Source organism: Poecilia reticulata, chromosome 10 (assembly GCF_904066995.2).
Source record: "Poecilia reticulata chromosome 10, P_reticulata-male-v2, whole genome shotgun sequence".
Classification (NCBI taxonomy): domain Eukaryota; kingdom Metazoa; phylum Chordata; class Actinopteri; order Cyprinodontiformes; family Poeciliidae; genus Poecilia; species Poecilia reticulata.
The window spans coordinates 31,477,391-31,504,488 of record NC_088839.1 but is presented as its reverse complement, the minus strand read 5'-3'; the positions used below and the strand labels follow the sequence as shown (position 1 = coordinate 31,504,488).

Here is a 27,098-nt window from a genome sequence, read left to right as displayed (position 1 = left end):
AATGTAATTGTAGCAGTGGTAATTAGCCTTACTGTTTAAATCATGTTGAGGCCTCCTGAACTTAATTAACCCTGACATATATCAGAGAAACAGCAGGGAAGCTTAAGGTCCACATTTATCTTCTGGGGTAAAACTATTCTGCTGCACAATATATCTTTCTTATTATTTCTGCTGGTGATGCGATTTTCTCACCTGCTCAAGGTAGGTGTAGCTCCATATCTTCCCATCTGCAAACACCTTGGAAATCAGGCGGCCTTGGCTATCGTACTCGAGTCTCTCGGTGGTGGGGCCTCTCTGAAGGGCACTGATTTGCCCGGTGCTTGTGCGGCTCACATTAACTGGCAGTAGCTTACTGCTGGGCACCCACAGGACCGGGTGGCCCGCAGTGTCATATATAATCTTTAACAGGAACTTCCTGTGGTCGTCGTAAATCTTCTCAGTCCTCAGGGTGCGATCGTAATCAACAGAGAGAATGTTCCGTCCATTCACCTGTGGGTAAAATTTAACAGTTGGTTGGATAAAAACTGCAGCCAGGATCCTGTTTTAACCGAGAGCTCTTTAAAACGTACAGTTAAACAGAAAATAAAATCTGTATATGATTCAAATATTACTGCTTTTCTATAAAAGAGAACATATCACAAAGAGGAGAGCTTTAAACAGAAAGACTGTAAACTGTTCAGGCGGTCTTAAATCTGGTGGTGACAAAAATCACAGTGAGTTCACGATGCTCTCCAAGAGAAGTTCATGAAGGAGTGTAAGTCATAAATCTGCGTCGGGGAAGAGGGAGCAGGAAGAGATGGACTGGACTTATGCAAAGCTCTGGAATATTAATGATCTTCTAGGCAGGGAAACGAAAGGGAACGAAGGTTGGACTTATGGTCACCGACACGGTGATGTGTCCTAAAACCAGAGGTGGGAGTTCATTGCTGGGTCTGTTATTAATTAATCACAATAAATCAAAAACTGTTTAAATGGAGAAAATAATATTCAATTCAAAAACTTTTTTTTCCTGCTAAATTATTGAATATGTAGGAACTCAAGAAAGATAATTATTGTTTTTAATTTGTTATTCGACCATCAGACTGGAGAAAATCCAGCTTCCCAGAGTTTCAGGAATCCCTTCTTCAGAAACGTGGAGTCTGAGATCAGAGCAGGGGATGTCGGTGCTGCTGCAGCAGGGTTAGCATTGAGATGCTATTTTAGGCTTGAAAAGCTTCACTGATAGGCTAACTCCTTTTAACACAACTTGAACACAACAACAGACTTTTCCAGAGTCCCATCAGATCATGTTAGAAGCAGAAATGAACCCCAGTGGGCTGAGAGCAGAGGCTTCGTCGTCCATCACTGCTGTTAGCGAATGTTGTTTGTGTGTCAGATTTATGGGCGTACCAGAAACATGCAGATACAAAGATTCTGGCCAGAAACTTTTCATGTAAAAACATAAATTAATTAATCGAGTTAAAAAATTTAATGCTTAGAAAGCTGCGCTATTAATTAATCAAAATGAATGTGTTAAAGCAGTTTCATTTAAAATAGCATATATTTTTCAGTGTGTGTGCATGCTGCAGTTTAATATCAACAACATTTTGCATCGTAAAGAGGAGTGAGGCTTACGTTGGATTGTGATCACTGGAAATTTGTTTGGGAATAAATGTTAACCCATGAAAAATGACCTGGAAAGCTATTTGTTGCAGTTTATTTCAACTTTTAGACATCAGAACCTTTTCATCTCTTTTTCAAACAGAAAATCCCACATCTTTATTTTATTGTGTTTTTTCTACTGATCTCTCAACCAACTAACTGTTAAACATTGCAAAGCTGCTTTGTTGTGGTTTAAGTATTTCTTTAACATAAACACATTTATGAAATATCTTTAATTCTTAAAAAAGTTGTTTTTTTTTTCATTCAGAAAATGTATCGTCCATTAAAACCATGAAGTCTTGGTGTGTTTTAATGATGCTGAAAATAATAAAAAGGTTGAGAACATTCAGTAATGAAGCTCCCTCCTGTTTATCTTGCTTTCGGTATAATTAGCTTCTTACAAAAAGCAGCACAATCAGTTTCCTGATTAGCCTGGAGTCAAACTGCAACAGCACAGACGGCGATGCCAGAAACACGCAACAGGTGCCAAGCCACGAGCGACACAGCTGCTGCTCATCAGCCTTTTTAGAGGTTTAGTTTCACTATCTGGCCTGAAGGACATCATGTTCACGGTTATCTAGTCATTCTAGCGTTTAGAGCTGCGATTACAGACAAATCGATTAGATTTTTGTGGCTGATTTCTGAATTTGATCTGGCAGTATAAATACTGACCATTCAGATTATTTTTTAATAACTATAATTTAGAAAGGTATAAAAACGGCAATCCAGATATTTTTTGGAGCCTGGCATGAACACTGTTTTTAATCTGTTTTTAGCATGTTAGCACAGCTAGCATTACAAAAACAACAGCTACAAAATGGAGGTCCTGCTCTGAACTCTGAGATTGCTGAAACATTTGACACATTTTCAGGTTCAGCATTGAAAGTTTAATGTTAAAGCAAATCAAGGACCTTCTTGCTACCATTAACACCACTGCAGACAACTGCAGACATATTATTGAAAACAAAGTTTAACTGGGTCCTGCACTTCTCTGACTTTGCTTTAAACATCAGATGATGAAATCAACTGAGTCATCTTCACTCAGTAACGACGTTCATACCAAAGAGTGTTGTTGTTAGCGCAACTGTGACCAGTAATTTGTACTTTCGTTGCACAGCTTTGAAAAGAGTTTTTTTTTTTTCCATTTGTGCCACATGCAGATATGGATTTGACTTTTTATTTGTATTTAATGATCACAGTTTTTTTTAAATTATGCGTTTATGTAATTATTATATTTTTAGTGACACAGGGCAACACATTTGGATTTTATAAACTATTTGTTCAATGATTGTAAAGTGGAAATAATTTCAGATGTGACACCAGAATCTTGCTTTTGCAGAGAATACACACTCCACAGTGTATTTACTCCACTATGGAGTGGGATGATAAAATAACCAAAATTATTAGCAATAATTTCTTTTACTCATATTTCACACTGTTTCATTTCTTAGGAGGCTTTTTGTCTCCAGATTATTGTGAAATGTTCATCGCTTGCATATTGGCTTGGGCATCATCTGCTGTCCTCTTTGTTTAATAGAAAGTGTTACTGGCAGCAACAGTGAACGTGTTGTCTTTATTTAAGGAGAAACACTAGTTTCTAAACAATCTGCCCAGAATAACCTTCTGTTTACAGAACCAGTTCACACAGTTTTACAGCCTCTCTTGTTTTTTATGCATCCTATATCATTAGTGCTGCGTGTGCCACAGAGGGGAAAAGACGGGGATTTAAACCGCATCCAGACTTACCCTCAGCTTTCGCCCAAACACGATAACTTTCCCTCTGGCTTGTTCTTTGCGAAAGCGCCACTCCACCAAGTTTTGCCCAACCTCTCCTGGCAGGCTCATGTTGCGCCTGGCGACAGTCGGGTTGGCAGCTCCAGTCAGGATGTGGGGCTCTGTTTGGTAGTGGGTGTCCATCCCGTTGGCGTAGGTAATCCTCAGCGAGTTGTCGTAGCCCACTTGGTAGCTGCTTCTACACTGGTCTGTTGGTGGAGAACAATTGTTTAGCATCTCAGATTTTATTTGAAGTCTAAAAGAAGAGTGATGTGAGGAAATAACGGGTCCATCTGGTTGTGGAAGAGAGGAGAAAGCACTTAGTAACAAGGTTGGTGTGTCTCCCTGACATCCCAGCCCACACTCCCAGAGAGCAATCATTTACACTGCCGGACCTTCTGAGTCATAATGATACACGACTCAGGCTTACTCAACATTGCCCTGCAGACCCTTGAAACAATGATAAATAACAGCTGCGACGAAGCCTTACCCTGAGCCAGAGTGTAGAAGGCTCGGATGGTCGAGGCGTTGGTGGTGATGCTGATTTCCTCCTCTGTCAGGGAGCTTTCGATGTCCACCATCAGAGCGCTGTATATGTCTGTGTACAAGTTATTCACCATTCCCGTGGGGAACGTCACGTTCATTAGGCGGCCTTCACTGTCATAGCTGTTTGACAAAAGGAAATATCAAAAATGACAAAGCATTTATATGTATGAGGGCTCCCAGGCTACAATGCATTTCAATTATCAGCTGCTTCATACTTGGGTGAGACGGCCGACTTTCTTGTAATTAAAATGTCACATTTTCATTCCCGGATATCTCCCACTTCTGGCGCAGAAGAAGAAGGACGTCTGTAAAAGTGGCTCCGGCGCGATCCGCACAGAATAAGGGTGAGTGACGCATCTCACAGCTATCAGGACGATTAAATAAAACTACACGGACTTATAATGAGTTTTATTTTATTTTTTAGAGTGATTGATGTGTCATAATCATGATTGGCTGCTTTTGTTGTAGTGAGGGTATCATGTGCAGCTTAATGTCATGTGACAAAGAAATGACACGGAGAGGCTTTGCTTCCAAAACAAATTGGATTACGATAAAACATCTAAGTGGCTTATTTTAATTAAATACAATTATTTATTTTATTTAATCTCTGTTTTATACTTGTGACACTGGTTAATAAAAACTAAAAACAATAAAAGACAAATGTAACTGACTTTATGGGGTTATTGAGGTCTAACTGAGCTATTTTACACATCTGAGGAACATTTTATAATTAGATTTCAATTAATTCTGCACCTTCTGCAATTTGCAGGTAGAAAAGAGTCACCATTTATAGAATAAATGTGTGACAGAGTCATGGAAATTTTAATCCTTATTTTTGACACTGAATCGAATCTTCAAAGCAACAAAAATATCTGATCATATGATCATATTTTTAAAATATTTTAATACGGATCAAGGGTATAAAAGTATCAATTTTAAACAGCCAAATTCCTGGAAAACATTAAATCTGCCTGATGTTTCCTATATTGTTTTATAGTGTAAATATATACAGGGGGGAAAAAATGAATTTGACCCCCGTTTTCTTTTTTGTAATTAAATAAAATTAATTTATATAGCGCTTCTCAGAAGACTCAGAGTTCCAGAGTACAAGTTAAAGTACATTTACAATATGAATCTTATCACAAGGCTGACTGCAGCACTCTGGACCGGCTGAACATCATCACCATCATCATCATCAGGTCAGAATGTTATATTAGAGATCTGAATCACTATTAAGGTTAAAAAAACAGGAGCGTTTTAATATTCTCACAAAGTCTGTTGTGTAATTATAACAGACTTTAAAAACCTGGATTTCGTACGTCAGACCACAGCTCAGGGTAAAGGAACAACACAGGACAAGAAGAGCCTCTGTCTTGGCTCTTCTTGTCCTGAAGAGCCAAGTCAGAGGCTCTTCAGGACTCTTCTCTCATCTTGCAAGATGAGAGAAAGGGAAGAAAGAGGTGGATCTAAATAAACTTAAGTGGTTTTACAGACAAATATTCACCTTAATCTACTGCACAGCCTACACATAAAAACACACCTGCATTAAAAATGTTTATGTGCAGATGGCTTTGATTTTTAATTAAAACCAAGTTTATTAATAATGACATAAGGTAACATCACAAATAAATAAATCAACTTTTCAATTACATGACCGTAAATAGTTCCTTCTTATCCCAGAGATGCAGGGTGTTCATTCCCAAACACAACTCTACCTGCCAGAGAGCAAAGCTCATCCATTTACACCGTGTTTATTAGCATGCACAAAGTGGAAGGTGTTTTCTAATTTGCACTGTGAGCTGTTTCCTTAATTTGAAAGCTAAATCAATCAGACCGAGCCAAATCATTCCCAGTATTTCTACTCACTCATAGAAAGTTGTCCAGCCGATCTCTGAAGTCTTTGTGGCCAGCAGGCCGTTGTTGCCGTGGTACGTGAGCAGCACCAGCTCCTGACCCTGCGCGGTCAATGTTTTCAGGCCACCATTGGTGCCCATCGTCAGCCAGATCACCTGGTTGTCAGGGGCGACGATCCGCACCGGCATGCGGTTGGCATCCCTCCGGATCCTCAGCGTGTTCCCGCTGCTGTCGGTAGCAGCTGTGATGTCGTTCTCTGTGCTGTAGCTGAACGTGTACTTCAGGTCTCCGGTGAGCAGGCTGGCGGTGTGTTGGTGGGTGCCGTTGCTGTCGAACATGTAGACCTCCTGAGCGTCGGGGGAAGCCACCTCATAGGCACCGCCGTTGGAAGTCAAAGTTGGCCCGTTTCGAGAGATCGCGCGGATGCGGATGTTCCCCAGGTCTGCCACATATAGCGTTCCATCTGGAGCCGCCACTAATGAAGAAGGACCATTCAGCCTCGCATCTTTGGCATAGCCGTCTCCTGTCTGATAGCAGTCGCAGTTGGCATCGTTCTTGCAGTCGCAGTCGGAGGGAGCTCCGGCCAAATGCGTTATCTCCCCATCCACGGAAACCTTCCGGATTCTGCTCATCTTCCTCTCATCTGTCTCTGCGACGTAGATGGCACCGTGGTAGGATATGGCGATGGAAACGGCCGACTCCAGAGGGGTTAGATGAGCTCTTTGTCCACCAGCTACGCCTCTCTCCAGTCCAGCCAGCGGGCAGTGGACGGGTCGGCCCGCTGCAATGCTGACCTGACCGTTCTCAGTGATGCGCAGCACGATGTTGTTGTCCAGAACAAACAGAGAGTTGTCTATCGGGTTGACTGCTAGATCTGTGGGCCACTCTAAAATCACCTGCAATACAGAAAATGATTACATATAACTCCAACTCTAATTTAATTGAGAAAAAAGCCAAGTATTTTATCCAGTGATATCTTCTTTCACCAAAAGTGCTCCAAGAAGTTATTTTTATAAACTTTTATCACACACACACACACACACACACTCACAATGTGTCAGTAAACATAGCCAAAAGGCAGATGAATCTGCGCAGACTGAATCAGAAAAGTGACAGATGTTATTGTGTCAAGAAAAATAAGAGCCAGAAAGAATTACAAACCCCGGCCTCCTTCTAACCTCCACAAAGCTCGCTGTGAATGGCAGATTGTCAGAGTCAGAGTGTGATAGAAGAGGCTTCACACTCAAATCTGGAAATCTTTTGTGTGGAATATCTCAAGAAGGAGCATTTCTGAAGCACAATACTAACATCCTAACACACTGTGCCTCACAAAAGCCTTCATAGCCATTGAACATTTAAATTTTGTTGTGTTACAACCACAAACTAATGTGTTTTTATGGGGTTCTATATGATAGAGCAACACAAAAATACATTTAGTAACATGGGAAGGAAATTATAAATAGTTTTCAGATTTTTTACCACTAAAATCTGAAAAGTGTGGCATACTTTTTTTTTTAGCACATCCATAATTTTCACTGCAGTTGCAGCTGCAGGAGTCTTTTCCAGTTCTGCTCATATAGAGACTGAATTTTTTCACAATTTATGAATTTTTTTGACAAAATAGCTCAAGTTCAGATCAAGATTCAACTTTTAAAGTATTGCCACAGAATCACAATTGGATTTAGGTGTGGACTTCAACTAGGCCGTTATAACAGTTTTTCCCAGGACTTTAATGCATGTGCCTCCATCTGTCTTTCCATAAACATGATGCTGCCACTACCATGTATAACTGCAGCAGTCGTGATGGTATCATCAGTTGGGTTAAATGGTTATTCACACACAGCTTTTCACAAAATGCCAAACTTCTGTTCTGAAGTCATAACTAAAGAGTTATAGATAGATAACACCAGAGAGCAGATGGCTGCACTTCACTTTATTTAGGGGTATTGGAATAAGAGGGGTTGAGGGCCTCAAATTTTGTATTCTTATTATTACAAAAAAAATCATTTTCCGTCTTCAACATTGAACAATCAAACAGTTACCTGTGTTAGTTGGTCTAAAACATAAAATCCAATAAAAAACACTGAGGTTTCTGGTTGTAACATTTTGAAATCCAAATATATCTGGGAGGAACCGCAAAAGAACATTTTTTATTTATACAAGTTGGCTCATTGAGTTTCAATATCTAATTTACAAGAGAAGAAAAGCCAACCAATTAGAGGAAAAATGCATGGAGTTAAGAAAGTCAGAAATTTATTGTCTAGACAAACACCTGCATCTTTCCAACTTTTCTCAAAAATGCAGATGCTGCATCACAACAAACAGCTTTAATCCAGTTTCTGGGCTGTTGTTGCATATTTTAATACAAGCAGATCTACCTGGAGGAGATTAAGTCCAATACAGAATTTAAATCTTTCACCTGCAGGATTGTCTTTTGTTTGCCAAAGCTGGAATAAAAGATTTTAAAGAGCCAGGAGGAAGTCTGTAAATTTTGATCCTGCAAGCTCATAACTGTGTTGTTTTGTTGTGTGGATGGCATATAAAACAGATGGACTCCCCTCTCAACAATGAAACCAGGATCCTAAACCATGTTTCTGTGATGACCTGCAGTAGGTGGCTCCCTTAGGGAAGAAACAGAAGCAGATAGTTGGTAAATCCACTTCTTTCTGACCAATAAACAGGTGATCATGCCTCAGTCACCATTGTTTTTGTGGCTGATTTAGATGACTTATAAACCCAGTTGTCTGAACTGGATTTTTTAGGGTTTTGTAGTAAATGTCTGTTTTTTTTATTTATTTATTATTTTTTAAATAATTAGAAAATCGTGAATTATTTCCCTTTTATTTCATGATTACAGACAAATCTCAATAAAATCCAAAGTTTCTGGTTTAAAATGTTACAAAATGTGATATTATTACACTTTGTAATTATTTGCTACTAAAAGCGGGTTTACTTTATTAAACAGCAGCTTCTAGTTTTACTCAGTTGTCCCATCCAGTAGCTGAATGTTGATCTCTTCCAAAAACTCTAAGGTCTTTCACTATTTTAACATGCTTGTGTAACTGGGTCTATATTAATAGTTTTATATTTCCACAAAATGTGTTCTTTTATGTATTTGTCTGCTTCAACGTGACTGTTGCTGTGTTCCTCTGTGTCTACTGTAAGGGGTTTGGTCCTCCAACTCCGCCTTATTTTCTTCTTCTTTTGTTCAGGGCCCTCCAGGACTATTATAAATATTAATTTATTAATTTCCTCTCCCCTTTTGTTATTCGTTCCACTGGGGAGAGGCAAGTTTTATAATCTATTGTAATCCTTTCATTTATATTGTTCAAATGTTTATTTTTCCTTCTGTATTAATGATAAGTGTTTGGATATTTTCATTTGAGTTGCTATTACACCTTTATATCATTTGATGCATGCTAACTATTATTTTGTATAGATCGGGTTGGAGAACTGGAGCACATGCTAGGTGCTAATGCTAATATCTCCCGATTGACAGATGAAATAAACGGAGACCGCCTCCAAACCCAGACTTGATGTCTTGTGGTTTGTCTGATCACCACACAACACACACAACGCAGAAATCCACCGGTCACACTTGGAATAACTAATCTGTTCATTTTAATGATTTTAATCTTGATAGTGTTAAATGTTTTAGTGGATTTCAACCCAAGTAAATGAGCGCGTCTTATACAAGAACATTAAGCATGCAATTAACGCCTTCCTGCTCCATTAAAGCTGTGCAGTTTGGGGGTGTAACCTGAAAGAAAAGCTTCACATGGTGACCAATGACATATATCAGAATAAATCAAAATGACATGAAAGAAAAGTCTCCTGCATTTAAAGTGACGAGATAATTAATCACATCTTGTAGAACATTAAGGGAGCCAAAGCCAAAATCCTTCAGTATCCATTACAGCCGGAGTTTCTAACAGACTTTCATTCAGCGGATGAAAAGCTTCGTTTTCTAACAGCAGAAAAACGACTAACCTGGCCTTGAGAAACAACACCATGTCATTAAAACTGTCCAAACATCCCTAATTTGTGTTTTCCACTTGGTGGTTAACAATAAAGAACGATGCCTGTAAGGCTTCCACTGCCAGCCAGCTCTTCAGCCCGGCTGCCGGAGGATCACACAGTTGTGCCAGTGCCTTGTCTTGGTTGCTTTGCGCCAAATGAGTTGGTTAATAAGGAAAAAGTAACAAGCTTGATGCTTTCTGTTCATGTTCTCTCGTGTTCTCCCTCTTTCGGCACACCACCCACTCACAAACACAAATACTGATTGCTTTCTGTTCTGTTCACAAGGAAAATGCTCCCAAACATCAACTGAAACGAAAGCTTATTATACATTTATTGCACTTATAATGCAACAGAAAGAAATCATTTGTAATATCTGCTTTTGTCACATAATATTATATAACGTGTGTCTAGACGTCGTGCATTGTGTGAGTTTTGAAGTCAGGCTGCCTCAGCAGGAGTCACAGCTTATTCTTAAAAGCTTTTCTTGGTCTCTGAAGATACAATTTCTCTAATTTAGCATTTTCAGCACTTTATTAACATGTCCTGGATTACTTTATCTATTTAGAACACAATTTATGGACTAATTATTATTGAAAAAGTTGTATCCATGTAAAATGATGGAGAGAAATCCCATTTGACACCGTATTTCTCACAATAAGAATAACAGAAAGCTGCTTGTTTAATTTAAAATATTCCTTAGTTTGAGTTATTAATTTTCATGGTTTGTGAGATGATTGCAGATTTGAACATTAAAAAGAAATCATACTAATCTAATTAGACTTAAATTAAATAATTATGTCAAATTACTGATTCAAAAGACAGATTTGATTCTTTGTACACAAAACCAGATTTTATGATCAGGCATCCACTCAGTGTTTTTTGATGTTTGGAGTTTAAATAAAAAATAAAATAAAAAAGTGTTACATTTAGAGGTCCTCACTGGAGATAACAGTGATATTGACAGATGTATAAAGTCTGTAACTTTTAAGATACAAAGAGTTATTCTTCCCTCATTTAAGCTAAATTAAATTAGTTTAAATTTGCTAATGTTATCTACCAAGAAAATGTGTTACATTTTTTTAAAGAACCACTATTTCTTTTTCTGTTTCTATGTTTTAAAATAAAATGTTTGCAAGAACGAGGGCTGCACAGTGGCGCAGTTGGTAGAGCTGTTGCCTTGCAGCAAGAAGGTTCTGGGTTTGATTCCCGGCCCCGGTCTTTCTGCATGGAGTCTCCATGTTCTCCCTGTGCATGGTGGGTTTTCTCCAGGTACTCCGGTTTCCTCCCACAGTCCATAAACATGACTGTCAGGTTAATTGGCCTCTCCAAATTGTCCCTAGGTGTGAGTGTGTGTGTGCATGGTTGTTTGTCCTGTGTGTCTCTGTGTTGCCCTGCGACAGACTGGCGACCTGTCCAGGTGACCCCGCCTCTCGCCCGGAACGTCAGCTGGAGAGGCAGCAGCAACCCTCCTGACCCCACTGAGGGACAAGGGTGTAAAGAAAATGGATGGATGTTTGCAAGAACAGGATAGAAATATATTTGGAAATACATATGGTCTATTTAGTGCCATTCTGTTGTAAAAATATATACTTATATATTTTATGAAAAGCAGCTGGTTTCATATGATTTTAGCCAAAGTTATGAAGGACCACTGTTGAAGGTTCAAAGAGCCACCTGCGACTCCGGAGCCGCAGGTTGACCCACTCTCCCTGAGTTCAGTGACGGCAGACATGATGTGAAAACTCACAGAGATGAAAACATTATGATGGCAGAAAAAGATCAAACACTGAGGGAGACATGTACTTATTGTAAAAAATGTTTTTCCAGTAGCTAAAGTCCCAGTTTGCTTCATTTAGACAAAATGTTCAAATTCAGCCATTTTACATCAAATGTTTAACTCAGTATTTTAGAGATTTTATTATCCTTATCATGTCTTTGAGATTTTTCTCCTTACCTTGATAACACTGAAGGTGTGAAGTATTTTGCTTTTCATATATCCAGGATATATCTTGTCATAAATACAAAGATATCTCATTTCCAAATAACAGAGTTAGTGTATAGAAAAATGTTACCAAGTAATTTGTCATACTTGTTTTTGCTCAGATGCTTAATAAATGTGTTAAACATGCCTTACATAACCCTGATACTCTGTGAAGAAACTATTTAATTTTTTAATAAAATGTGACATATGCGTTCCATTCAGTCTGTGCTATATAGCCCCTATATTTATATACAGATATTTACATATCTCAGAGTTAATTTGTAAGGGTGAATGTTATTTCTATATCTCTGTTTTTCCAGGATGATAATTCATCCGTTTGGTGTTAGTTTCAAACAGTGATGCTTTGTCTTGAGCACAAAGTGGGAGGAATGGAAACAACTTTATTTCCAACAGCAGAAGCAGTAAAACGAATCACGGTGTGAAAGTTTTCACTTTAGTGTGATAAAAGTCTGTTTTCTTGCCCTTTTTTCTGCATTATTCATCTGAAATCAGCTCACAAAACTCTCAAGGTGTGCAGCAGAGACAGATCTGGACGCTGAAGACTCTGTTTAGCGTCTCGGTTTCAGAATCGCTTCTTGTCCTCCATTAGGAGAGGATGAGCTTTCATGTTACCTCAGTCTGAGGTAGGAGACTGAAGCTTTCTTGGACAAAGCCGCCAGCAGTCGTGCTCCGCCAAGTAAAAAAGGTTTTATGTGCTCAACAAGCTACAACTACTGAGCGCTCCCTTATTATCATGTGCGGTGCCACAATTACTTGTGGAACACTAAACACTAATTCAGCTCCGGCTGCAAACGAACACGCCCTCCCAAACTCAGTAATTATTCTTTCCTCCTTATAATTGGCTCTGAGATGAAAACTCATCTCTTTTTGAACCTGAAGTCACTTAGTGGTGTAAAAACCTCCCACTGATGTTTACATATCACCTTTATTACACTACATTTGCTAATGTAGTGTAATAAATACGTAAAATCTGACCTTTCACACAAAATTCATCTCGATTATGAAAAATAACCTTGATGGATCTTTTAGCCTATTAGCCAAATTGTATCTTAAATGTTATTTTGACCCTGAAATATGATCTAAAGTTTCTTCTGAATGGCAGTCAATGTGTCAAAATATCGAATATGAATGAATTTATTTTATTCATTTGGAAATTCAGGAAAATGTTGATTAATGAGTTACAATCTAAAAAAAAAAAGCCAGACTATTCACAGTTTTCCCTCTAAAATCCTGATATTTGCACAGAAATTTCTCAATTTCTTTTCTGCAGAGCATTCTGAGGACAAATAATGAACATTGATGTTAAAGGTCCATGCACAGATTTATTTTGGTATTTGGACTAACTTTGGCAAACTCCAAATCAAAATGTATAATTATGACTTGACAGGGAAGGAATGGAGAATCCTGGGCTGAATATATTCAGATGGATGAAATATTAAAGTCAAGGTATAAGGAGCCAAGTTAAAGCCTTTCTAGTATAAATCAGCGTGGATACCACCGTGTTTGCAAGTCATTATATTCTTGTCCTTCAAAATATAAAAGAATAAAAAGCTAGAAAATTAAACCTTTTTTCATCCTTTTTCACTTGAAAAAAATATAAAAGTTAACTCCTGTACTTTTAAAAACTTCCCAAGGCTGTGGAAGAACCCTGACGTAATGAATCTGGAGTGGGATTGCAGCTCCATACTGAAGTCTTTCATCTACAAGTTCACTGTTTATATGTTCTTTTATTTCTTTAGTTTAAACTTTGCTGAAGGAAAATATTTTCCAATTTTGTCATTGGATGGAAAATTCTGCAAGTTCTGTGGAAGATCTATATTTTTTTAACTTTTCCCAGATTGTTCCTGTCATTTACTGTTACAGATTAAATATAATAAATCAGAATTAAAGCACAAGCTAGCTATTTTTAATGTTCATTTCAAATGCATAAACCTTCCCCTCTTAAAAATAATTACTTATAGGACTATAAGTCTTTCAGTTGTTTTGCTTGAACCTTTTTTACATTTTGTAAATCACAAGGGAGTACACATTATTGTGATTAATAGCATAATTAATCCTTCTATCCAATTTAACTGATGAAAAACATCCTACTTTGGAAATAACCAGAACCTCCTCGCTTATTTAAATCTGTACAAGCGATTGCTCAATGGGGAGGAACCAATTATTCCTACAGAATGGATTTCTAGTAGATTATGAGAATGATTAAGAATAATTATAAAATACATGAATGCAATTCAAAAGCCGCATGAAATCTTCTGCAATAATTGCATGTTTTAAAAAAAATCACAACAAATGTCATCTGAAGGCAAATAAGAGTTTTTAAATAATGTATTAAATGGACTGGTGAAGAGGCCAGGCTGTACCCGCCTCTAGTCCAGACTTCTGCAGACAGGAAGCACACCGTGACGATAATTAGCTTAGATTAACTCTGCCTTCAAGAGTCTCTTTGTCGCGACAAACATTTTTCGCATCATTTTTTTTCAAAAATTCAAACCGTCTTTTAGGGCAATTAAAACTATTAGTATGAATAAGTAAGACTGATTTTGAGACAACTGAATATTAAGTGTATTTAATTTAACTATCCAGATTTCAATATGCTAACAAATATCTTCTGGCAGAAAGCAATCACACTTTCTGAGGCAGAAGTTAAAATTTTCAGAGAGAGAGAGAGAGAGAGAGAGAGAGAGAGAGAGAAAGAGAGAGAGAGAGAGAGCTGTTTTTCTATTCCGGCAGCATCCAAAATATCAAAATTACCAAATAATTTCAAAACTCCTAGTAATACTAAAGCCAGTGAAGCATGGAAAAAAGCATCCTGTGAGTGTTGCTTTCCCTTATAAACCAACTGCATGCTGTGTGTGTGTGTGTGTGTGTGTGTGTGTGTGTGTGTGTGTGTGTGTGTGTGTGTGTGTGTACTCAGTGTGTGTCAGTAACCACATCTCGCCGTGGAGGGATGGCTTGAAATGGGGTTACAGAGCTCGGAGCACAAGGTGGCACTGTGACACACTCTGCAGAAGTGTTAACAGCTTTCTGGCACTTCTTTGTTTAAGTCACCTGATTGATGTCCATGCTGCTGTCACAGGTCAGGGGACGAGCCGATGTCAGGTCGTTGGAGCCGAGGAAAGTGGAGATGATGCCGTTCTGGTCCACCTTTCTGATCGTGGTGCCGTCGACGAAATAAATCAGCCCGTTCTTGTTCACGGCGATGCCTGTTGAAAGCAGGTGGGAAGTGGCAGCGGCGGTGGGGAGGGGGGGATGAGAGAAAAGGAGAGAAAACAGGGGGGAAAAGAGCTTGTGATAACAGGCAAACATGGTAGAGATGCCACATCTCTGCTTGCATGACTCAGTGGACAGAACACGATGGATACATGTGTCAAGCTCGCCTTCCCATTATTCAGGTCACTGCAAAAAGCACAGCCATCAATAATTCACAGGCTGCTTTTCTGCTATTAAATAATTTCTCAGGCAGAAGTGGGAAAGGCTGTATTCATACGGTATATATATATATATATTTATATATGCACTTGCCTCGCCTCGTCACCCCCTCTGTCTAAAGACGACCTCAGAAGGCGGGGGGTGGCAACGGCTGCTGCTTTGTGGAGATTCTTTGACTTCTGCAATCATCACGATCCGCTCATCATTTGACAAACAAATAAGCGAGGGGAATACAACCGACAGCTGCTGACAATTTTTCTTGAAAGAGGTTAAAGACGCACAGTTGCCTTGGTGACAAGTGAGGGCTAAATTGTCTCAGTGATTGACTGTTAGCTCAAATCTCTACGCCAAAGCAAAGCCGAGCCAGTGTGGGTTTGCAATAACCAGATGTCCCAAACTGGGAAAATACATTAGCGGGGTGTAGTGGCTTCAGCATCACTCTCCGTGTCACCGTGCTGCTTAATAGAGATCACTGCCTTTGGGAATTCAGCCATACTTCATAACCAGGACGGCTGTTTTCTATCCGTACCGGTTTTAACTGGCTGCGGTTCGGGATTTCATTTCAAATAGCCGCTGATCCGAGGAAGTACAGTGGACGACTGCGCTGTAGTTTTCCAAAGATTTTAACTGTTCTGAATGTGCTATAACTTTACTCTTACCTCCAGAGAATTTCTTCTTCAATGAAGTCTTTAAAAGCTTCTATGGAAGGTTAGTGGTTTGGTTTGACCTGTGGGCTAGGGCTGCACAAGATTGCTTTCTGCTAAAACATTGACGAGCTGTGGGAGCTGGCGGTGAATCCTTGGGAGCTGGCTATCTGACAGCCTGAGATTCTCTGACAGATGAAATGTGTCACATTTGAGCAGAGTTCAGCAAATGTCTGAGGAGAGAAAAAGGAAGAAAAAATGGAGCCATCTGCTGTTTCTTCTCTTGTCTCGGCTTCCACCCACTCCATCATTAGAGTCGTTCCCTCAGATTGCCTTCACTCAAGCCTTTATCACCTAGCCGAAGCTTAGCTATTGCAGTTGGCACTCAAAGAAGACAGCAACGAGCGCAAAACAATTCATCCTCGCCTTTTATTCCGAAAGAATTTATGGAAAAGGCGGCAATTTTGCCACAAATGACCCTCTGCTATCTGAATGTGGACAACAGGTTGTGCAAAGCACTTATCGGTTTGTGGGCAGCAGTCATTTCACAAGGAGCATTAAAAGCCAGGAAACTTGACTTTTACAGTGCAGAAGTATCCAGAGCCATTTCAAAGATGCTTTTCTGTTTTATCCCGTTACAAACACAAACTTCAATGTCTGTTATTAGGATTTGATACACCAACACAAAGTAGTGCAGTATTGTGAAGAGGAAGAAAAATGCTGCAGTTTTCAAACTTTTTGTATTTTACAAATAAATATCAGAAAAGTGTGGCATCAATTTTCAAGTCTTGCTGCATATACCTAATTGTATTTGTGTCTGGACTTTGACTAGTCCAACCCAGTCTCAGGTTTTCTGCAGCCTGATCTTTTCTTCAGAGACCATCCTGGATGTAGCTCCATCCATCTTCACCTCGACTCTGGACCCACTGCATGATGCTGCCGCCAAATATGGACTTGTGCTCACTGTGATCTACAGTTTCGATGTTCTGTCATTCATTGTGGTTTAAATGTAGACCAGAGAACCTTCTTCCACATATTTGCCACACCTCCTACTGCCCCTTGGGGCAAACTGGGAACAAGACTTCCTATGGCTTTTTTCTAAAACATAAAATCCTTTCCAATTAGGAAACTAATTGTTGATTTGTAAATAATTTCCCCCTCGTGAACTGGTGAGCTGATATCAGATCCTACACTGCATAAAATCTTACTAAATATTTCTAATCAAATATCTTAGTACACTTGAAATAAGTCAAAATAACTTACAAGTACCTTTTCAACAAAATATAGCAGCTTGTTTTAAGTTCGTACCTCCTAAATATTAATGAAAAAGTTCTAGTTCAACTGGTAAATTATATTAGTGATATCATGGAAAAAATGTACTTGGAAAAATATTGGGAACTGCATCAGTTTCCTTTCGCTCCATGATTAAACTCCACTTTGTTTGGATGTAATGAGACAAAATGAGAAAAGGTTCAGGTTGTGTGAATACTTTTTCACAGACATGTAAAAGAGCAAGAGAAAGATTTTAAATTAATAACATCAACACTTGGAATAATAATCCACAGGAATATCCCCACATGTAAACTGAAGTATAATTTGCATTTCTGGAGGTAACAGCTTTTTAACAGGGAACAGAAAATTGCTTTAATTGCTGAAGTATCAATGTTTTCTTAGGAGCCTTGCCTGTTTGCTTTGAATTTTACATGAGAACCACAACCAAAATTAATTAATTACAAACGAGTAAGCCGTCATTTGGCACGGCGCCCAAAGCACGCATAAATTCACATCTAGCAGGTGCCACTTCAGAATGAGGAATCCATCACCGCGATCCACCCCTCCATTGAGCAGAACATCTTCATCAATTTTAAATGATACCTTTGGGTCCGGTGAGGGAGGCCTCCGGAGCTTTCCCGCCGTCGCCGCAGTGGTTCTCATCGAAGGGCAGGCAGTGCTCTCCGGTTCCTGCCACCACCTCGGCGTTGGACTGCAGCTCCTTGGTTCCGCCCAGGATCCTGGGTCGGTAGATGCGCCGGGAGTTTGTGTCCGACACGTACAGCTGGCCGCTTACCGGGTCAGTTGCCAGGTAATACCGGTGGGCTGGGTTGTTGCTGCGTTCAAGGAGATAACTCAGGGTGAATTAAAGCTGCAGACAGCATTTATCTTTAAAAGCTCCTTCTTTACACTAGAGGTGGAAACCTAATGCTTCAAATCCATCTGGAAGAACCCATTCATTAATCTCTATAATAGATTAGAAGCTACATTCAACCAGACTTCTTTAGTAGAAGCTGACCAGCAGGTTATTCCTCTTATAGCAGCCTTTCACTCTGACGCTCTGAACCATGACAGAGCTCTCTGGGGATTAAATATAATACATACATGCCTTTATGCATTTCTATGTCTTCCTTATATTTTCATTAATAGTTAAAGTAGTTTTCAACTGGCTTCTGTTTTAATTAAATTCTATTCATACACAAAGTGAGCACTGATAAAATTAAGCCTGTGCCATCTGGGACTCACTCTCAGGATACTCTAGTTAGAAAATTGCCCTCAGTAAATACTTAAAAAAAAAAACATAGGTGTTCTACAAATGTACTATTCATTCTGGAGATAAACACACAAAAATAAGCAGCATAAACACATAAACACGTGCATGTAGAGCAGGTCAGATCCGCTGACTGGAGAATCTCTGCTACGTTGCTGCTGATTTGTTCTTTCTTGGTTTGACTCCTTGCATGTTTGGACAATTATTTCCTGTGGTTTTGGATGCTGTGCAGCTGGAAGGATTTCTGCTCTTGCTTTTTTACTTTCAGACAGTTGCTATGATGTGTAACCGTGGCAACATGCTATTCTTTTGACTACATTTGATTAACATCTCAAAAGCTCAAATAGAAACCTGAACTACGACCCCAAATCCAAGAGGAGTTTAAAACAGATGGCAGGCAGGACCAAAGAGCAGTCTGTCGGCACAGACTCATAATGTCATAATGTGGCACAGAGGCTCGTTGCTGTTAGCCGCCAGCCGCTAAACTGAAAGAGGATCCACATTTATTTTTTGCCAAAATCAAGAGTTTGCTAACTGCCACTATGTTCTCTGATCAGAGGACTTAAAGGTTTAGATTTTTGGCCATAAACCCTCCACACAAAACAAAGCATGTCTACATCCTGCCTACATTTAGACTGGGTTTGCAAATTAACCTGTGGCTAGCAAAGCCACACGAAAAACAGCAGAGACTTTGTTTTTATCATGCAACATGGTTTACTGTGCTGCCCTTGATTAAATAAACTGAATTGAGCCTGTTGTAACCAGTGATCCACCAGGACAGAAGAAATACATAGTCATATGTTTGAAAACGAGTCGTTGTTTGGTTGTTCAGCAGAATAATCATCACAAACATGAGGCCAAATCAACAGACGGATAACCAGACACAAAATCAAGCTTCTGAACTGGCCATCACACACCCCAGACCTAAATCCATTAGAAAAACCTGAGGGTGAGCTCAGAGTTGGAGGATAAGAGAAAATCCAGGACTCTAAACCATCTTGAGCGATTGTGCAAAGAGGATTGATTAAAGCACCCTAACTCTGTGCTCCAACTTTTATATGTCCTAAGAGAAGATGAAATGTTTTCCTGTTGGTTGGAAAAATCCCAGTAAATGTATACAATATGTTTTATTTATTTTTTTTGGTTTGCAATGACGCTCCTGCAAAAAGAGATGAATTTGAATTTACTGCTGCTCATGTTTACATCTTATTCGTAAGCTCTACTTCATCAAGATCCACAGAGATTCCTAAATCTCACAGGCAGATAAAGCCTGGAAAAGGCCTGAGTGGCACGTTGAGCAGCGGATTAATCGCCTGAACTAAAACATCCTGCAGACAAAGAAACTAACATGTTCAAGCAGGTGAAAGTGCTTTATAAAATTCACAGTTCCACTCCTCAGTTTATTAAACAATTTGAGCACAAAATAACTTTCACTGTTAAGAGCTGACACAGGGAATATCTATAGCAATAAAACAACCAACTCTAGTAAATATTACACTCTGTGTCAGTCTCAGCAGGAACGCCATCTTTAATCACAAGCCATCTGAAGGCAAAATTATAGATCTGCTCCTTCTGGCAGGTGTTTATGTGAGCTAGGTGAGCAAATCCAGTCTGAACAGGAAATATATCTGCAGTCCAGTGAAGCCAAAGGACCTATAGCTAAGAAAAATGCAGCTTTGTGACTCTGTGACCTCCTATTTCATGCTGAGATACGTAAGCCACATATAATTCTAGTACAGCTGATAATATAAAAAGGCCATTTCATTTACCACAAAGCCTTGACTCTGAGGTTTTCTCCTTGGCTGCAGACAACGACTAAAAAGAAATCTGCAACAATAAAAATAACTGATGTTCTACATAACAGCAAATATAAAAGAAGATAAATAAAGCAAACACAAGCATGATGGAATAAATCACTGTTAAAACTGTGTAGTTGTCATTAAGCATGTTACTTTGTGAATCCTGCGCCCTGAATCACTAATTAACAGCAACTTCTCTGTAGTTACACAGATGCTGCTTAAAATCCAGAGTTTATTATCAACTTTAAATTAGAAGCAACATTGTCATGTGAACCAATAATGAACTTAATTTGTGAACTTTTAATGCTGCGATGAAGCTCTATAAATAATTCCAACAGCCGGAAAAAAAAAAAAAAAGGATAAAAAAGCGGCAGAACCTTTGAGGATGAAAAGAAAAACTGGAAAACAGAAGGTTGCAACATTGAAGTGGGACTAAATTTAACTGGATACCACCACGACGGGGTTCCAGTGTGCAAAGCAGAAATGACAACTTATGTGCCAGATCATTTCATCTGTTATGAGACTCCTGTGGGGAGAAGCCTCTGGAAATTACAGAAATGACTGGCTTATGTTGACAAAGCGCAACAATTAATGGCATCTCTTTCTGCTTAATTTGCCTTATTTACAGTTAAATAACCTTCTGCAGTGTAAATATAGACACATGATGGAGCACATGACTGATATTTTTTATCTGCATTATAATCAAGCATGCAAACTAATTGTGTGTACGACATTGGATTTTAACTAGATGTATTCAAAAACAACTGACCTGAGGCTAACCTAGCAGGTACTCAAGGAAAATTAAAGAGCTCAAAGCAGAGGCTATAAAAATGAAATCAGCTTGCTTCACTGTGCAGTTGTAAACGTTGCTTCTCCGGTTGCACTGAAGCCTAATGGCACCTCAGTCGATACCGGTTCGGCCCTGGATCTGGATAATGTGGCGGCGAAATAAATGTGGCAATGAAACATCTTTGTAAAATGATAAAGATGTGGTCATAAAACTTGACGGCCATCATAAGTCCAAGTAAATGTTCAAAATAGGTGGGCACTATTTGAGATCTTATAAAAAATTCAGTAAGTCAAACATTAGTAACCTCTTATTTTACAGTCAACCTGCAGGGGGTTGGACATAATAAATGAGACACCTAGCTCCTGTGTTTTACGGTTCAATGAAACATTTATGCAACAAATATTACCTTCGTGCACTTTTCTGATGGTAAAACACGTGAAGTTTAAAGATAAATTTTACAACGTCTTGAAATTACTAACAGGCTTTTTTGTTCGTTTTGAAAATCCTTTATTTTCTTCCTGAAGTTTCCTGCATTTTTTTCAGCACATCTCAACAGTGTGACCAAACCTGTCACAGGTGCTAACACAGGTGTCAGTCACCTCCTGGTCAGGCAATCACAGAGTCCTGGAAGCTGACATTGGCCTGCAGGGATTCAGAAACCTCTGACTGATCTGGAATTCAGCAGCTCTCAAAGCATCAAGCTGCTGCATGTCACTCCGTCTCCAAGCTCCACACACTGCTGCTTTATTTGTGCTGCACAAAAACAGCTGCACAAAACTCTCTCAGTATTTCTTTAGGTTCTCTTTCCAAAGAGGCAAACTTTCTTCTAATATTTTAAACTGATCTTGTGCTTCAAATTATCTTTAATCTTCAGTTTCCACCTATTAGAATTTCAGATTAGGCTCCAGGACGCCTTGGCAGACTTTTAGATTTGCCACGAAAAAAGCAAAGAATAAAGAAATGATGGCCAGTTAAGAGCCTCTAGGCAGCACATTTCAGTATTCCTTTCATCCAGTGTTGGGTTTTACACCTTTTTAAACCTATCTCGGTGTCTAATTAACACATGGCAGTGTTGAATTCATTAGGCCCGACAGCCTTTTCATTCAGCTGAGTGTTTGAAACGATCAGGAAATCTGAGTTCACTGCATGAATCAGGCAAATTAGATTTGAAATTCACACAAAGGTCCCTCATCCATTTCCCATAATCTGGTCATCTCACCAGAAGCGTTGCCGTGACAGCCGGTTTAATAAAGTTACGGCAGTTTTACTGTCTGGAGCACCTCTTGCTCTTGTCATGTTAATCACTGGGAGAAGCTAATTGCTACCAAGAAGCATCTTCACTTGATGCAGTGATGTTGCCATGTTCATGAATACAGAGCAGTGGTGCAAGGCCCTCCGGATGAGAACATCTGCCAAACACCATCACTAGAAATGTAATTACAAGCTTAGCAATGATACTGAACTTTATTTCAGAGCTCTGATGTTGGACATGTAGGCGTCTCTTTGCATTTCTGCATAATTTTTCAAATCGGTTAAGGCTCCTTATGCATGTTTCCCTCTTTTACATAAAGGAGATGTGCTAATTCTGAAAATGTGTGTGCTTTCCCTCGTGTTTAGATGTAATCAAACCATCACTGATTTGCTATAATTACAAAAGTCAATTGCCGGTGCTTAAATGAGTGTAAAAGGAAAGTAAAATGTATTTGTGTGCCACCATTCATAGACAAAGCTATCTAAATGGCTTTGCAATTAAAGTAAAGGACAAAAATGTAAAGGAAATTGCATTTAAAAACAGAAATCATCTATTCAAAAATGTTACAATGTACATTTTAGAAAATAAATAGTTGGACTAAAACATTTTGAAAATGAGCTGATGAGATAATTGTTGACTTTTATATGGAAGCTGCAGAAGACAGTAATGTTTTCAGTCCTGATTCGAGGGAGATTTTTAGTCTGTTACTGCTAATTAATTCATAGTATAGAGCCCAATACTATTAAGTGCCTTACTAGATCAATTACATATTTAAATGTATTCTTTACAAAGAAGTAGCAAGGGGAATAATCTAAATTTGCAATGATTCAAACTGAAAATAAAAGTATGAAGAACTTTCTCTGCATCCTATGTAGACAGGACATGTTTTATTCCAGCCTTTTCATTTCGTCTCAGTGTACCTCAGAGCCTGTTGCTCTGCATTTTCCGCTGTATTTTGTCTAACTGACTCTATTTGATCGCTGATCTCCAGCATTGCATTTTAGAGCCCAAAAAACAATGGAGCCTTGAGGAACCCCACATGTAATCATTGTTGCTCAGATTCATAACTGGAAAATGTCACAAAGTATCAGTGTATAACATAAAATCTAAATCAATGTAGCACAGTTCCAGTCAATGCTTCTCACTGTGATCCAGCAACAAAAGGCCGAGTAATTCAAATATTTTCAGAGACAGAGACATGCAGAAAGAACAGACTAGAATAATTTACCTACCTGTGTCTAAAGTCTTTATTTCTATGACAGGATGCAGTGGGAGCAGCAGAAAAAGAGGAAAGAGAATAAAGACAATGAAACATTTTAGTTGGAAATGTTCTGTTAGTATTTATATGGCTCTCTTTTGCCATTTCTTTGACTTATGGATGTCTGACTCCAGTAGATTTTTCATTATTTATGTTTAAACTTTACAAGATTTGTGAGATCTCAGCAAAACTCATGTGAAATGGGCAGACAAGAGCTTGATGAAGAAAGTAAGAAAGTCAAAGTCGTCCCCTTGAAGAATCAACACAGCCAGCAGAGAAGGTCACATGCAATGACAGTCTGTTTGGCAGACGGCGCAGAGGTGGAGTTATTACCCACAGAGAGGGAAACATGTCCTCCTGTGTTCATGGAGCACCATCCGGTATTACCACTGCTATTCTCAATTTGACCGCTCATATTGAAATATTGATTCAGCCATTTGCTACATTGACCACTGAAGCCAGAATATAAACACAGGCTTAGAGCGAACACTGGCTGAAGGAGGTTCAGGATGTTTCCATTTGTGAAAGGCGGCAGGACTGAAACCAAGTGCATGTTTGCTCTAAAACGATCGATTTCTGACACAACAGTCTCTGTAAAACTGTTGCACTTTTTCTACAGTGTGACGCAAAGAGATTTGGCTCTTTTTAAAATTTAATTTAACAAAGCTCACATGAGTTCTTAGCCTCTTGTTCTTGTTAAAGAGCTGCTTGGAGATGTAAACCATTTTTCGGCTGGTAAAGTGTTGCTGAGCCTGCATGTTGGTTTATAGCGGCGCCCTGCTTTTCATCCAACCGCTACATCATTTCCAACATCCGTTTTGTAGAGGCGGATGCCTGTGCAGGTGCATTAGCAGGTTTCCAGGGTGGATTAGCATGTCCGCCTTCCAATTCAGATCTGCTCCAAACATTCACCCTTTTAATCCTGATATTAACTCTCAATCAGTGAACAGACAGCCAACGGTGCAGTGACCTCCATCATTTTAAGGCAATTTTCATGTTATTTTTGTCATGTATGCGTCTCGCGGAGGGTGAAGGCCCAATGTACATTTAATCAACATCTGCCACTTTAAAATAAGCCAACTGGCCGAATCAGAGTCACTGCGGAGAGAAGCCAACTTGGCATGAGGACGTAAATCATCCCAATTACACGCTGAAGACAGGATGTCTTTCCTAATTATGGAGATGGATGGGGGAAAGATTTCACATTTCTATGAGGAGTGGAAAGATGTGTGTGAATTAAAGTCTGCCCACCGTGCCATTTTAGTTTCCCTCACCATGCTGAACTCTACACAGCAATGACAAGAGAGATCCTTTATTACATCATAATTTAAGGGTCAGTGAAAGTGCACTGTGAAAATTTCCCCCCTTTTCATTGTCTATCATGTTCATAAAACATTCATATATATACTTTAAGTATTTTTTCTGATTGTTGTCAGACATATGTGACAACAATAAACATGTCTGAGGCAGATTGGTTGGGTTTGTTTATTCCATTAAATGAAATCATACATTTCTTCTATGTCTGATGTAAAAGTCGGTTTAGTGTTTTGAAAAATTTATGGGTGACAGAAATACATTTTTAACTTTCTGTTTTGTTACACCTCAGTATCGACACATTTGATTAAATGTTTAGCTGTAGATAGTTTGTTTGTTTATATGTATGCATCTATAACTTTACAAATGCGGTGCCATTTTTCTCCTACCTGAGCTCCATGATGCTCGTCACGTTCCCAGACGGGTAGATGCGGCGGATGAAGTTGAAATCGCCGACATAAAGGCTTCCATCGATGCCCCAGGCCAGAGCAACGGGCGCCAGCAGCTTGTTGCCCTGAGCTTGCCCGTTGCAGCTGGGACAGGAGATGCTCCTGCGCCGTCCGTTTCCCATCACCGTGGAAATCACTGGGGGCTGCAGAGAGATGAACTGGTTCTCGCCGCTGCCCTTATAAAGGATTCCTGGGAAACAGCACAGTAGTTATTCACAGGTGTGAAAGCATGGCTGCTGGTTGTTATTGGCACGACATCACTGGACTCATTATTCAGTTATCTAACCAGAGGATATGATGACAGGCAGAAAAGACGGGCTGAATGGCCGTACATTTGTTTATTACAAGAAAAGGTTAAACAAACGGTATGGTTTAAGGTTTCAGTTCTAGTAATGAAACTGTATTCATGGTGCACTTGGTACAAGAATATAAGGATGGATTTGCATGACCACACTAATCCAAATCCCCACTGACAGCTGAAGACAATTATTTTATGTGTTTTTGGTCATTCTACTCATGGACATAGTCCCTTTTAATGTTCCTGTAACATTTCACTAAGGTTTTTTTTTATGTGCTTTTTTTTAAAAAGCACATTAAAATATAAAGTCTGTTTCACATGTACACATGCAAACACAAAACTCTATTTTGGTCTGAATTTTTATAAATAATCATGTTTAGTGATATTAAATTGAGCTTTTGTGTGGATAAACTGTCAAAACGCATAAGAATGCTTTTTTTTCTCTAAATAATCGGCTAGATGTCGACTAGGAATCGACACATAGCCGATTCCTCATTTCCCTCATTTTGATCAATTGTGTCATGATCTCTTTCAGACACTACCCAGAGTTCATGACTAAATCTCTTTTCATCACAACAGAACGCTGCACTGCAAACACGGCACCAATCTGCCCATCAATCTCCTGCTCCATGTTTCACTCATTCATAAACAACACAGAGTTTCTTAAACTCTGGAATATAACAATACACAATTCTCTACAAATGTACCAATAAAATATGAAATACACCTTCAGCTTGTATTACCATTTTACCCCTAAATAATATCAAGGAAATTAATGCTGTGTTTTCGTCCTTGGTTTTCCTCAGAGACAAATTATTCAAATGGAAAGAAAAAAATACAGCAGTTCTGTCTGTCTGTTGTAAAAATTATTATCTGAGAATACTTTTTAAACCTTAAAGTTCATTGGGATGTTTATAGTAGTTACCAGCTGGATGTCTGTAGAAAGTCTAGGAAAATATGACATTTACATCATTCAGCTTAATTCTCCCTCAGTATTTAGCTTGACTCTCACTTGAGAACGTTTTTTTTCCTATTGCAGGTGAGACACTGGCTACTCACAACTAATCCACATAACCTCTTGCTCAGACAATAATGTGATTTAAACAGCTCAGGGACCGGAGGCTGACCATCAGCATGGCAGAGCCGCGGCCCCGCCCCAGCGGATGCCTGAAAACCCTCCATGAAGCTGAATCATATTTTATAAGGAATGATGTACTTCTAAGTTGACGGGGAGAGCGCTTCCCCCAAGTCACAGAGAGGCAGTAAACATAAACACGGAGCTGAGGACGCCGCCTTAATGACGGCCCATACGTTACGCCGAGGAGCCACTAAATGTGGTGAGTCATAACAGATTAATATTTTAACAAGGCGCTGATATAACAGGCTTTCTTCAGAGCGCGGTGGGGTGGGGGGGGTATGGTGGGACATTCTTCAAAGTGGGAAAAAAAACACATCAAAGGGAAGAAGTGCATGCTTAGAGCACT

At 39.2% G+C, this 27,098-nt stretch overlaps 1 protein-coding gene across 6 annotated transcripts in view; it reads right to left on the bottom strand.

The window, feature by feature from the left end:
- The window catches only part of LOC103471835 (teneurin-3), a 190,230-nt gene that overhangs the window by 7,401 nt on the left and 155,731 nt on the right, over window positions 1-27,098 (bottom strand). For 4 of the 6 annotated variants that reach the window (XM_008421051.3, XM_008421053.3, XM_008421054.3 and 1 more), the window contains 8 exons: window positions 25,257-25,506; window positions 23,528-23,548; window positions 17,788-18,020; window positions 14,888-15,042; window positions 5,827-6,710; window positions 3,905-4,080; window positions 3,388-3,623; window positions 193-489 (listed from right to left, as the gene is read on the bottom strand). In XM_008421051.3, coding sequence (XP_008419273.2) covers window positions 193-489; window positions 3,388-3,623; window positions 3,905-4,080; window positions 5,827-6,710; window positions 14,888-15,042; window positions 17,788-18,020; window positions 23,528-23,548; window positions 25,257-25,506 — 2,252 coding nt within the window. The remainder of the gene's footprint in view (window positions 1-192; window positions 490-3,387; window positions 3,624-3,904; window positions 4,081-5,826; window positions 6,711-14,887; window positions 15,043-17,787; window positions 18,021-23,527; window positions 23,549-25,256; window positions 25,507-27,098) is intronic. The other 2 variants (XM_008421052.3, XM_008421055.3) reach the window with 1 other exon arrangement.